The sequence below is a fragment of the Chiloscyllium punctatum genome, chromosome 25 (assembly GCF_047496795.1).
Source record: "Chiloscyllium punctatum isolate Juve2018m chromosome 25, sChiPun1.3, whole genome shotgun sequence".
Classification (NCBI taxonomy): Eukaryota; Metazoa; Chordata; class Chondrichthyes; order Orectolobiformes; family Hemiscylliidae; genus Chiloscyllium; species Chiloscyllium punctatum.
This window is the reverse complement of record NC_092763.1, coordinates 87,302,203-87,316,185: the sequence shown is the minus strand read 5'-3', so window position 1 is coordinate 87,316,185 and position 13,983 is coordinate 87,302,203. Positions and strand designations below refer to the sequence as shown.

Below are 13,983 nucleotides of genomic sequence, written 5' to 3'. Positions count from 1 at the left end.
GTAACTCACCTCCTGACTCCCCAAAGCCTGTCCACCATCTATAAGACACAAGTCAGGAGTGTGATGGAATACTCTCCACTTGCCTGGATAGGGGCAGCTCCAACAATGAACAGAGAAGCTTGACACCATCCAGGAGAAAGCAGCCCACTTGCTTGGCACCACATTCACAAACATCCATTCCCTCCACCACCAGAGTTCAGTAGCAGCAGTGTGAACCTGATGCTCTGGAGAAATTCACTGAAGATCCTCAGACAGCACCTTCCAAACCCACAATCACTTCCATCTAGAAGGACAAGGGCAGCAGATACATAGGAACACCACCCTCTGCCAACTCCCCTCCAAGCTATTTGCCATCCTGACTTGGAGATGTATCGCTGTTGCTTCAGTGTCACTGGGTCACAACCTGGAAAATAGAAAAGTAGAAATTAGGAGCATGAATAGACCACTCAGCCCTTCAAGTCTGCTCTGCCATTCAATCTGATTATGACTGATCATCCATCTCAGTCCCCTGTTCCCACTTCACCCCTCTCCCTCCCCACACCCTTTGATCCCATTAGCCCTAAGTATATCCAACTCCTTGAAATACCCTCCCTCAGTGCATTGTGGGTCTGTTTGTAGCACACTGATTGCAGTGGTTCACAAAGGCAGCTCATCGCCACCTTCTCAAGGGGCAACTAGGGATGGGCAATAAATACTGGCCCCAGTCAGCAATGCCCATGTCCCTAGAATGAGTTCATAAAACAGTGAAGTGCCCAAGCAGCGTGATGTGAGGTAAGATGATGTTGACCTGTGATAATCTGATTTTAGCTCAGCTTTGAAAATACACAGGAAGAACTGTTTGATGTTAATTGTTTGATATGTAGTTTTGCTTCTCTGAATTATATGATGAATTAAATTTTAATGTAAAAGTAATAGCTATGTTTCCTATTGTTCAGGTTGAATTTTAATTGGGGTAATTTCCACAGCATAGAGAACAGTGAGAAACTGAGCTGCATCTGTAAATGCAGCTTTTGAGATATTGAAACTAAATGTCAGTTGATTGTTTGAGATGAAAACCTGTTTGTTACTGCATGGGAATTCCAGCTGTAATTTCCTTTATTACAATCTCTAGCTTGCTGTATTCCTCGGCAGAGCTGCTAACATTTATCCACTCTCCTTTCTCCTGAATCTTGGCCGAAGGAACAAGATTGGGTCCAATCTGCAGCACATGATGATGTTTGCTGGTACACCTGTTAATCTGGCAATTTGATCATTAACCCACATCGAGACAGATTGCACTCAATTCTTACACAACCCTGTGCTCCAGTGTATGCACACCTGTCAGGATATCATCATACAGACTGTCATAGCACCGACACAGGTGGAACAAGAAACATTACAGCACAGGAACAGGCCCTTTGGCCCTCCAAGCCTGTGCTGATCCAGATCCTCTATCTAAACCTGTGGCCTATTTTCAAAGGATCTGTATCCCTCTGCCCCTGCCCATTCATGTATCTGTCTAGATACATCTTAACTGAAGCTATCGTTCCCACCCCTACCACCTCCGCCAGCAACACATTCCAGGCACCACCATCCTCTGTGAAAAGAACTTTCCATGTATAACTCCCTTACACCTTTCCCCTCTCACCTTGATTTGTGACTCTTAGTAATTGAGTCCCTCATTCTGGGGAAAAAGCATCCTGCTGTCCACCCTGCCTATATGTCCCATGATTTTGTAGACCTCAATCAGGTCTCCCCTCAACCTCTGTCTTTCTCATGAAAATAATCCTAATCTACTCAATATCTCCCCATAGCTAGCATCCTCCATACCCGGTAACATCCTGGTGAACCTCCTCTGCACCCTCTCCAAAGCATCCACATCCTATTGGTAATGTGGCGACCAGAACTGTATGCAGTATTCCAAGTATGGCTGAACCAAAGTCTTATACAACGGTAACATGACCTGGATTAGTTGTGCTGGAAGAGCACAGCAGTTCAGGCAGCATCCAAGGAGCAGCGAAATCGACGTTTCGGGCAAAAACCCTTCATCAGATTTCCAGCATCTGTAGTCATTGTTTTTACCTCTGTAACATGACCTGCCAACTCTTGTACTCAGTACCCTATCTGATGAAGGAAAGTATACCGTATGCCTTCTTGACCACTCTACTGACCTGCATTGCCACGTTCGGAGAACAATGGACCTGAACGCCCAGATCTCTGGACGTCAATTTTCCCCAGGACTTTTCCATCGCTCTTGAATTGGATCTTCCAAAATGTATCACCTTGCGTTTACCCAGATTGAACTGCATCTGCCATTTCTCTGCCCAACTCTCCAATCTATCTATATTCTGCTGTATTCTCTGACAGTCCCCTTCACTATCTGCTACTCCACCAATCTTAGTGTCATCTGCAAACTTGTTAATCAGACCACCTATACCTTCCTCCAAATCATTTATGTATATCACAAACAGCAGTGGTCCCAGCACGGATCTCTGTGGAACACCACTGGTCACAGGTCTCCATTTGGAGAAGCTCCCTTCCATTATTACTGTCTTGTCTCCTGTTGCTCAGCCAGTTCTCTGTCCATCTCGCTAGTACACCCTGGACCTCATGCGACTTCACCTTCTTCATCAGCCTACCATGGGGAATCTTATCAAATGCCTTACTAAAGACATGTATATGACATCTACAACCCTTCCCTCATCAATGAACTTTGTCAATTTCTCAAAGGATTCTGTTAAGTTGGTAAGACATGACCTTCCCTGCACAAAACCATGTTGCCTCTCACTGAAAAGCCCATTTTTTCCCAAATGTAAATAGATCCTATCAGTATCTTCTCTAGCAGCTTCCCCATCGCTGATGTCAGGTTCACCGGTCTACAATTACCTGGATCATCCCTGCTACCCTTCTTAAACAAAGGGACAACATTAGCAATTCCCCAGTCCTCCAGGACCTCACCTGTGTTCAAGGATGCTGCAAAGATATCTGTTAAGGCCCCAGCTATTTCCTCTCTCACTTCCCTCAGTAACATGGAATAGATCCCATCCAGACCTGGGGACGTGTCTTCCTTAATGCCTTTTAGAATACCCAACACTTAAACTGTAATTATGATATAAGTATCCAATATAAATATGAATTTGTATGGAAATACATATAAAAGTAAGTACAGATTGTGTGAAGATTCCAAATAAGGACTAATTTCTATCTGCATTTCCTGTGCTGTTTATAGTGCTTCAGCCTGAATCATTTCAGCTGAAATCCACCCTGCCTTCTTGCATCTCTAGAGGACATACTTTTTAAAAGCTTTTTGAAATCTTTTCACTCTAGAGGCTGAACCGTTTGTAATCTGATCTGTTTCCCTCTCTATGTCTCAGTTACATGGAGGTTTGATATGTATCTGTGTGCCAATAATTGCTACAGTGAATACTGACAGTGAATGAAATCTACCTCTTTATCCTAAATCTCTGCTGAGGTCAGACTGAAGGTCAGTTCCAAATCGTTCACAGTCATCCAGTCCCTCAAACATTGGTCCAATTCTCACTCACTATCCTTGCCACACTATCAGTGTAACTGTTGACCAATCAGGCTAGAGTTTCTGTTCTTGATGTGATGTGGAGATGCTGGTGTCAGACCGGGGTGGACAAAATTTAAAATCACACAACACCAGATTATAGTCCAACAGGTTTATTTGGAAGCACTAGCTTTCGGAGCACTGCTCCTTCATCAGGTAGCTGTGGAGCAGGATCATAAGACACAATTTATAGCAAAAGATCTCTGTCATGTAACTTGAACTAACCTAGATTACTATTAAGTCTTTCATCTTTTAGAATGGGTTTGCAGGTTATTCATTAATAAGTAAATCCCAGAACTTCAGAGTACCCTCTGCATCTTCATCCCACGTACTTCTCGCGTAGGTGACTTCTACTGCCTTCTGAAGATACACAAAGACAAGACACCAGGTCATCCCATCGTGTCAGACATTGGGGCCTCTCTGGCTATGTTGAAGGCATCTTGAAACCCATTGTTCAGGGGACCCCCAGCTTCTGTCGCGCCACTACGTATTTCTTACAGAAACTCAGCACCCACGGACCCATCAAACCGGAAACATTCCTCATCACAATGGACATTTCAGCACTCTACATCATCCCTCACAATGACGGCATCGCGGCAACAGCCTCAGTACTCAACACTGCCAATCTCCGAACACCGTCCTACAACTCATCCACTTCATCCTCGACTAGAACATTTTCACCTTGGTAACCAGTTCTTCATCCAGACACGGAACAGCCACGTGGACCAAATTTGCACCCCAGTATGCAAATATTTTCATGTACAGGTTCAAACAAGACTTATTTTCTGGACAGGACCTCCAACCAATGCTATACACCAGGTATATTGAGGACATTTTCTTCCTCTGGACCCATGGCAAGGAGTCACTGAAACAACTATACAGTAATATCAACAAGGTCCATCTCACCAGACTCTTTAATATCTCTCATTCTCGAACACATGCATCTTCATCAAGGACAGGCATCTCAATACCTCACTTTACGGCAAACTCACAGATAACCTCATGATGCTGCACTTCTTGAGGTTCCACGCTAAACATATTAAAGCAGCCATCCCGTACGGACAAACCCTAAGCATACACAGGACCTGTTCAGATGAGGAGGAACACAACACACATCTGAAGATGCTGAAGGATGCCCTCATAAGAACAGGGTATGATGCTCAACTCATCGATTGCCAGTTACGTTGTGCCACAGCAAGAAACCATAATGACCTCCTCAGGAGACAGATACGGGATGCAATGGATAGGGTACCCTTCGTTGTCCAGTATTTCGTCGGAGCGTAGAAACTACACCATGTTCTTCACAGCCTGCAACACATTATCGATGAGGATGAGCACCTTGCCAAGACCTTCTCCATGCCTCCGCTTCTCTCCATTAAATAACTGCCAAACTTTAAATAGACTATTGTTCACAGCAAACTGTCCAGCCTTCAGGACAACACCAATCACTACACCATACAACCCTGTTATGGCAACCACTGCAAGACGTGTCAGAGTGTCGACACAGATACCTCCATTACACATGTGGACACCTCCCACCACGTACGTGGCAGGTACTCATGTGACTCGGCCAACATTGTCTATCTCATACACTGCAGGCAAGGATGGCCCGAGGTATGGTATGTTAGCAAGACCGAGCAGACACTACGACAAGGGTGTTCCCTCCCAGTCGGGGAACACCTCAGCAGTCAGGGGCATTCAGTCTCGGACCATCCTCCAAGGCGGACTTCAGGATAGTCTGATGGCCAAGTTCAGCACCCATGGGGATGGCCTCAACCGGAACTTGGGTTCATATGACACAACAGGTGATCGATCTCTCTCTCTCTCTCTCTCTCTCTCTCTCTTGCTCCCTCACTGCCTCACATGCATGTGCACATATATACATAAGTCTACGGGGTGTAATTGTATTTGAAGACACGTTCCATTTTGTTCAAAAAGCACACAACCTGTAGACAGTCAGTCCATGTGACATTTTATAAATTCCTACTTTGGAAATAGAACCAGTCAGACTCAAGGTGGGATATAGACAGACTCTAACCTCATACCTTTAATGCAGTGTCTGAGCTGAAATGTCACCTTTTTTTTAAAATAAAGCCTAAGTTATCTCGGGATTATGACTTGAAAGAAGTTCTGGGATTTACCTATTAATGAATTGAAACCTGCAACCCCATTCAAAGTGATTAAAGACTTAACAGCAATTTAGATACATCACATCAGTTGTTTGATGCTGATCTTTTACTGTACATTCTGTGCCCTATGATCCTGCTCCACTAGCTACCTGACAAGGGAGTAGCACTCCGAAAGCTATTGCTTCCAAATGAAACTGTTGGACTATATCCGGGTGTTGTGTGATTTTATCTTTGCTCACCCCAGTCCTACACCAGCACCTTTACATCAGAGCTCGTTTAAGATAGAATCTCACAAACTATTCATATTTGTTCACTCATCCCCATGTGTTCACTGATGAAGACTTGACTCCTGGTCCAGTAAGGTCTTCATGACTGGGATCACTACAGTACGAGTACTATAGATGGGTCAGTTTTTGTCCAGTGTGTGCAGCAGAGCTTCCTGACACAGTATGTAGACAGGCCTACAAGGGGTGAAGCCACTTTAGATTTAGTACTGGGTAATGAACCTGGCCAGGTGTTAGATTTGGAAGTAGGTGAGCACTTTAGAGACAGTGATCACAATTCTGTCAGGTTTACTTTAGTGATGGAAAGGGATAGGTGTACTTCACCGAGCAAGAGTTACAGCTGGGGGAAGGGAAATTACGATACAATTAGGAAAGATTTAGGAAGCATAGAATGGGGAAGGAAACTGCAGGGGATGAGCACATTAAAAATGTGGAGCTTATTCAAGGAAAAGCTCCTGTGTGTCCTAGATAAGTATGTACCTGTCAGGCAGGGAGGAAGGTATAGAACACGTGAGCCGTGGTTTACTAAGGAAGTGGAATCCCTGGTCAAGAAGAAGAAGGCTTATGTTAGGACAAAATGTGAAAACTCAGGGCACTTGAGGGTTACCAGGAAGTCAGGAAAAACCTAAAAAGAGAACTCAGGAGGAAACATGAGAAGTTGTTGGCGGATAGGATCAGGCTTAACGCTAAGGCTTTCTGCAGGTGTGTCAGGAATAAAAGAATGATGAGAGTTAAATTAGGGCCAATCAAGGATAATAGTGGGAAGTTGTGTGTGGAGTCAGAGGAGATCGGGGAAGCACTAAATAAATATTTTTCGACAGTGTTCACTATAGAAAATGAAAATGTTGGCGAGGAAGATACAGAGATACTTGCATCTAGACTAGAAGAGATTGAGGTTCACCAGGAAGAGGTATTAGAAATCCAGCAGAGTGTGAAAATAGATAAGTCCCCTGGGCCGGATGGGATTTATCCTAGGATCCTCTGGGAAGCCAGGGAGGAGATTGCCGAGCCTTTGGCATTGATCTTCAAATCATCATTGTCTACAGGAATAGTGCCTGAGGACTGGAGGAGAGCAAATGTGGTTCCCTTGTTCAGAAAGGGTAGTAGAGACAATCCTGGTAATTACAGACCAGTGAGTCTCACTTCAGTTGTTGGTAAAGTGTTGGAAAAGGTTATAAGAGATAGGATGTATAACCATCTAGAAAAAAATAATCTGATCGGGACAGTCAGCACGGATTTGTGAAGGGTAGGTCGTGCCTAACGAATCTTATTGAGTTTTTTGACAAAGTGACCAAACAGGTGGATGAGGGTAAACCAGTTGATGTGGTGTATATGGATTTCAGCAAGGTGTTCGATAAGGTTCCCCACAGCAGGCTATTATACAAAGTGCGGAGGAATGGGATTGTGGGAGACATAGCAGTTTGGGTCAGTAATTGGCTTGCTGAAAGAAAACAGAGGGTTGTAGTTGATGGAACATGTTCATCTTGGTGTCCAGTTATTAGCGGCGTACCACAAGGGTCAGTGTTGGGTCCACTGCTGTTCGTCATTTTTATAAATGACCTGGATGAGGGCTTAGAAGGGTGGGTTAGTAAATTTGCGGACGACATTAAGGTCGGTGGAGTTGTGGATAGTGACGAAGGATGTAGTAGGTTGCAGAGAGACATAGATAGGATGCAGAGCTGGGCTGAGAGGTGGCAAATGGAGTTTAATGTGGACAAGTGTGAGGTAATACACGTTGGCCGGAGTAATCTGAATGCAAAGTACTGGGCTAATGGTAAGATTCTTGGGAGTGCAGATGAGCAGAGAGATCTCTGTGTCCATGTACACAGATCCCTGAAAGTTGCCACCCAGATTGACAGGGTTGTTAAGAAGGCATACCGTGTTTTGGGCTTTATTAATAGAGGGATTGAGTTCTGGAACCAGGAGGTTATGCTACAGCTGTACAAAGGTCTGGTGCAGCCGCACTTGGAGTATTGTGTACAGTTCTGGTCACCGCATTATAAGAAGGATGTGGAAGCTTTGGAAAGGGTGCAGAGGAGATTTACTGGGATGTTGCCTGGTATGGAAGGAATGTCTTACGAGGAAAGGCTGAGGGCCTTGAGGCTGTTCTCGTTAGAGAGAAGGTTGAGAGGCAACTTAATAGAGACATACAAGATAATCAGAGAGTTAAATAGGGTGGACAGGGAGAGCCTTTTTCCAAGTATGGGGACAGCAAACACAAGGGGACATAACTTTAAATTGAGGGGAGATAGGTATAAGACAGATGTCAGAGGTAGTTTCTTTAATCAGAGAGTAGTAAGGGTATGGAATGCTTTGCCTGCAACGGTAGTAGATTCACCAAGTTTAAGTGCATTTAAGTCGTCATTGGACAGGCATATGGACGTACATGGAATAGTGTAGGTGGGATGGGCTTCAGATTAGTATGACAGGGCGGCGCAACATCGAGGGCTGAAGGGCCTGTACTGCGCTGTAATGTTCTATGTTCTATGTTAAAATTCTCATCCTAGTTTTAAAATCCGTTTCTGGTCTTTCCCCCTCCCTATCTCTGCAATTTCCTGTAATCCCATGCCCACAAGTTTCAGGAATGAGTTGGAGGCTGAGGGCTAACCTGATAGAAGTGTATGAAGGATGTAGGTTTGCTCGCTGAGCTGGAAGTTTCATTTTCAGACATTTTGTCACCATACTAGGTAACATCTTCAGTGAGCCTCCAGAAGAAGCACTGTGGTGTAACCCACTTTCTATTTATATGTTTGAGTTTCCTTGGCTTGGTGATATCATTTCCTGTTATGACATCATTTCATATGATGATGTCATTTCCTGTTCTTTTTCTCAGGGGGTGAGGAAGGGCACCATTTCAACTGGGACAACACATCTGTCCAAGGACAAGCCAAACAAAGACACGCATGGCATTCTAACCGAAACTCTATCAACAAACGCATTGACGTGGATTACATCTGCCACACCCTAAAGAAAAGAACAGAAAATGACGTCACCACAGGAAATGACATAATCAACCCAAGGGAACTCAAATATATAAATAGAAAGCGGGCTGCACCACCAGTGCTTCATTCAGAGGCTCACTGAAGATGTTACCTAGTATGGTAACGGAACGTCTGAAAAGAAACCTTTCAGCTCAGTGAGCAAACCTACATCCAGAACCTCAACCTGAGCTACAAATCTTATCAAAACTCGCTAGAAGTGTAAGAATTCATGAATTGCATTGATAAGGTGGATAGTCAGAGTCTTCTTTTGTATAAATGGACACATAGGTTTAATCGGGGGAAAGTTTAAAGCAGATATGCAAGAAAAGTTTTTTGCTGAGAGAGTAGTAAGGGCCTGGAATGCGTTGCCTGGGGAGGTGATAGAAGCAGATATGACAGCAACGTTTACCAGGCATTCAGAAGGACGCATAAACAGACAGTGAATAGAGGGATATGGTCCATGTGCAGGCAGATGGGATTAGTTTAGAATGGTATTGTGGTCAGCATTGTCATAGTGGGCTGAAGGGCCTGTTCCTGTGCTGTACTGTTCTGTGTTCTAGCTTTCAATCTGGAGAACTGTGGCAACAGGGCCAGAGTCAGACTAGCTGAGTAGCTCTTCCTCGAGCTAGTACAGACTCGGTGATGGAGTGGCCGCCTTCTATACTGTAATTCAGGCCTTTCGAATATTTCCAATTCCTATTGCTCCACCATTAAGAGCCATGCCTTCAATTACCTTTGCCTTCAACTGGGAATGTTCTCACAAATCCTCTTTGCTTTGCTCCTCTCATCTCTCCAGTATGGGCTTGGTGGTGGCCCCAGTGCGTTAAACACTCCCTCTTTTACACAGGGCTTGGTCACCTGTCCTAATGTCTCCTCATGTGGTTCAAAGTCCGATTGCATTTGATAATTGCTCATGAGAAGTAGCTTGAAATATTTCACTCCATGAAAGATGGTGTGTAAATGTCGGCTGTTGTAACAACAGGCAGTATGTTGTGTGATTGGATGCAGTCAGGCTGTAAGATGTGAATGACCCTGTCTTCCAGGTTTGAGGGGGGCAATGGCATTTGCGTTGGCCATTCGAGACACTGCAACCTATGCACGTCAAATGATGTTCACTACCACCCTTCTCATTGTCTTCTTCACTGTCTGGGTCTTTGGTGGAGGAACAACGCCAATGTTATCTTGGCTTCAAATCAGGTGAGATCTCTAATTTCAGCAAATGATTCGGCAGCTCAGCAACTGTGGACACTGCCTCCAGAGTGGGGGTGGGGGGTGGGAGGTGGTACATGATGTAATGCAAGGTAAACGTTTGAACTCTCCCATTGGCTGACAACAGATGTCAGGGAAGGATATTTACTGCTATCATTGTCCACCCCAATTCAACACTGGTTCCTCCACATCATAAATGATCAGAGTTAGAAATCTCACAACACCTGGTTATAGTTCAACAGGTTTATTTAGAAGTACAAGCTAAAGCTAGTGTTGTGTGATTTTTAACTGTGATCATTTAATCAATGTGCGGTTCCCAATTACCACTGCACGACAGATTCTGCTTCACAAGGTTATCTCACAATCCCTGTTACACTGAGAGACAGGGTTCAGTATGTCACAGTGAAATACTCCAACTCAGGAATGTACAAACCCATTTCCTACCTTCATTAAAGTGTCAGGAGCAATGACAGGATTCAGAACTACAAACATCTCTCTGTTGTTCAAAGGTTCTGGAACTGGCACATTGCCTAGAGCTCCTTGGCATGGATTATGTATAATTCAATATTTACTGATACTAGGATGTGTAATAATGACAGACAAAGAAATAGAGTTTAGAAAATATTCTGCAAATTAGTGTCAGCCGTGACGACCTTGTTACAGCTGAACTCAAACAGTTAAGCTACACCTCCCACTCATCAATTGGATACAGAATCATAGTTGGTACTGAGGGAGCACCGCGCAGTTGGAGGGTCAGTGCTGAGGGAGCACCGCCCTGTCGGAGGGTCAGTACTGAGGGAGCACCGCACTGTCGGGGGGTCAGTACTGAGGGAGCACCGCCCTGTCGGGGGGTCAGTACTGAGGGAGCACCGCACTGTCGGAGGGTCAGTACTGAGGGAGCACCGCACTGTCGGAGGGTCAGTACTGAGGGAGCACCGCACTGTCGGGGGGTCAGTGCTGAGGGAGCACCGCACTGTCGGAGGGTCAGTGCTGAGGGAGCACCGCCCTGTCGGGGGGTCAGTACTGAGGGAGCACCGCACTGTCGGAGGGTCAGTGCTGAGGGAGCGCCGCACTGTCGGAGGGTCAGTGCTGAGGGAGCGCCGCACTGTCGGAGGGTCAGTGCTGAGGGAGCACCGCCCTGTCGGAGGGTCAGTGCTGAGGGAGTGCCGCACTGTGGGAGGGTCAGTGCTGAGGGAGTGCCGCACTGTCGGAGGGTCAGTGCTGAGGGAGTGCCGCACTGTGGGAGGGTCAGTGCTGAGGGAGTGCCGCCCTGTCGGAGGGTCAGTGCTGAGGGAGTGCCGCCCTGTCGGAGGGTCAGTACTGAGGGAGTGGGCACTGTCGGAGGGTCAGTGCTGAGGGAGCACCGCACTGTCGGAGGGTCAGTGCTGAGGGAGTGGGCACTGTCGGAGGGTCAGTGCTGAGGGAGCACCGCACTGTCGGAGGGTCAGTGCTGAGGGAGTGGGCACTGTCGGAGGGTCAGTGCTGAGGGAGCACCGCACTGTCGGAGGGTCAGTGCTGAGGGAGTGCCGCACTGTCGGAGGGTCAGTGCTGAGGGAGCACCGCACTGTCGGAGGGTCAGTACTGAGGGAGCACCGCACTGTCGGAGGGTCAGTGCTGAGGGAGCACCGCACTGTCGGAGGGTCAGTGCTGAGGGAGCGCCGCACTGTCGGAGGGTCAGTGCTGAGGGAGCACCGCCCTGTCGGAGGGTCAGTGCTGAGGGAGTGCCGCACTGTGGGAGGGTCAGTGCTGAGGGAGCGCCGCACTGTGGGAGGGTCAGTGCTGAGGGAGCGCCGCACTGTGGGAGGGTCAGTGCTGAGGGAGCACCGCCCTGTCGGAGGGTCAGTGCTGAGGGAGTGCCGCACTGTGGGAGGGTCAGTGCTGAGGGAGCGCCGCACTGTCGGAGGGTCAGTGCTGAGGGAGCGCCGCACTGTTGGAGGGTCAGTACTGAGGGAGCGCCGCACTGTCGGAGGGTCAGTACTGAGGGAGTGCCGCACTGTCGGAGGGTCAGTGCTGAGGGAGTGCCGCCCTGTCGGAGAGTCAGTACTGAGGGAGTGGGCACTGTCGGAGGGTCAGTGCTGAGGGAGCACCGCACTGTCGGAGGGTCAGTGCTGAGGGAGTGGGCACTGTCGGAGGGTCAGTGCTGAGGGAGCACCGCCCTGTCGGAGGGTCAGTGCTGAGGGAGCACCGCCCTGTCGGAGGGTCAGTGCTGAGGGAGCACCGCACTGTCGGAGGGTCAGTGCTGAGGGAGCACCGCCCTGTCGGAGGGTCAGTGCTGAGGGAGCACCGCCCTGTCGGAGGGTCAGTGCTGAGGGAGTGCCGCACTGTGGGAGGGTCAGTGCTGAGGGAGCGCCGCACTGTCGGAGGGTCAGTGCTGAGGGAGCACCGCCCTGTCGGAGGGTCAGTGCTGAGGGAGCACCGCACTGTCGGAGGGTCAGTGCTGAGGGAGCGCCGCACTGTCGGAGGGTCAGTGCTGAGGGAGCGCCGCACTGTCGGAGGGTCAGTGCTGAGGGAGTGCCGCACTGTGGGAGGGTCAGTGCTGAGGGAGCACCGCCCTGTCGGAGGGTCAGTGCTGAGGGAGCACCGCACTGTCGGAGGGTCAGTGCTGAGGGAGCGCCGCCCTGTCGGAGGGTCAGTGCTGAGGGAGCGCCGCCCTGTCGGAGGGTCAGTGCTGAGGGAGCGCCGCACTGTCGGAGGGTCAGTGCTGAGGGAGCGCCGCACTGTCGGAGGGTCAGTGCTGAGGGAGCGCCGCACTGTCGGAGGGTCAGTGCTGAGGGAGCGCCGCACTGTCGGAGGGTCAGTGCTGAGGGAGCGCCGCACTGTCGGAGGGTCAGTGCTGAGGGAGCGCCGCACTGTCGGAGGGTCAGTGCTGAGGGAGCGCCGCACTGTCGGCGGGTCAGTGCTGAGGGAGCGCCGCACTGTCGGAGGGTCAGCGCTGAGGGAGCGCCGCACTGTCGGAGGGTCAGCGCTGAGGGAGCGCCGCACTGTCGGAGGGTCAGCGCTGAGGGAGCGCCGCACTGTCGGAGGGTCAGCGCTGAGGGAGCGCCGCACTGTCGGAGGGTCAGCGCTGAGGGAGCGCCGCACTGTCGGAGGGTCAGCGCTGAGGGAGCGCCGCACTGTCGGAGGGTCAGCGCTGAGGGAGCGCCGCACTGTCGGAGGGTCAGCGCTGAGGGAGCGCCGCACTGTCGGAGGGTCAGCGCTGAGGGAGCGCCGCACTGTCGGAGGGTCAGCGCTGAGGGAGCGCCGCACTGTCGGAGGGTCAGCGCTGAGGGAGCGCCGCACTGTCGGAGGGTCAGCGCTGAGGGAGCGCCGCACTGTCGGAGGGTCAGCGCTGAGGGAGCGCCGCACTGTCGGAGGGTCAGCGCTGAGGGAGCGCCGCACTGTCGGAGGGTCAGCGCTGAGGGAGCGCCGCACTGTCGGAGGGTCAGCGCTGAGGGAGCGCCGCACTGTCGGAGGGTCAGCGCTGAGGGAGCGCCGCACTGTCGGAGGGTCAGCGCTGAGGGAGCGCCGCCCTGTCGGAGGGTCAGCGCTGAGGGAGCGCCGCCCTGTCGGAGGGTCAGCGCTGAGGGAGCGCCGCCCTGTCGGAGGGTCAGCGCTGAGGGAGCGCCGCCCTGTCGGAGGGTCAGCGCTGAGGGAGCGCCGCCCTGTCGGAGGGTCAGCGCTGAGGGAGCGCCGCCCTGTCGGAGGGTCAGCGCTGAGGGAGCGCCGCCCTGTCGGAGGGTCAGCGCTGAGGGAGCGCCGCCCTGTCGGAGGGTCAGCGCTGAGGGAGCGCCGCCCTGTCGGAGGGTCAGCGCTGAGGGAGCGCCGCCCTGTCGGAGGGTCAGCGCTGAGGG

General features: G+C 49.9%; 1 protein-coding gene across 1 annotated transcript in view; it reads left to right on the top strand.

The window, feature by feature from the left end:
• slc9a6a (solute carrier family 9 member A6a) overlaps positions 1-13,983 on the top strand; it is a 91,047-nt gene that overhangs the window by 55,647 nt on the left and 21,417 nt on the right. Inside the window, exons 11-12 of the mRNA XM_072595649.1 lie at positions 1,112-1,223; positions 9,988-10,141. Of these exons, the coding sequence (XP_072451750.1) occupies positions 1,112-1,223; positions 9,988-10,141 (266 nt within the window). The remainder of the gene's footprint in view (positions 1-1,111; positions 1,224-9,987; positions 10,142-13,983) is intronic.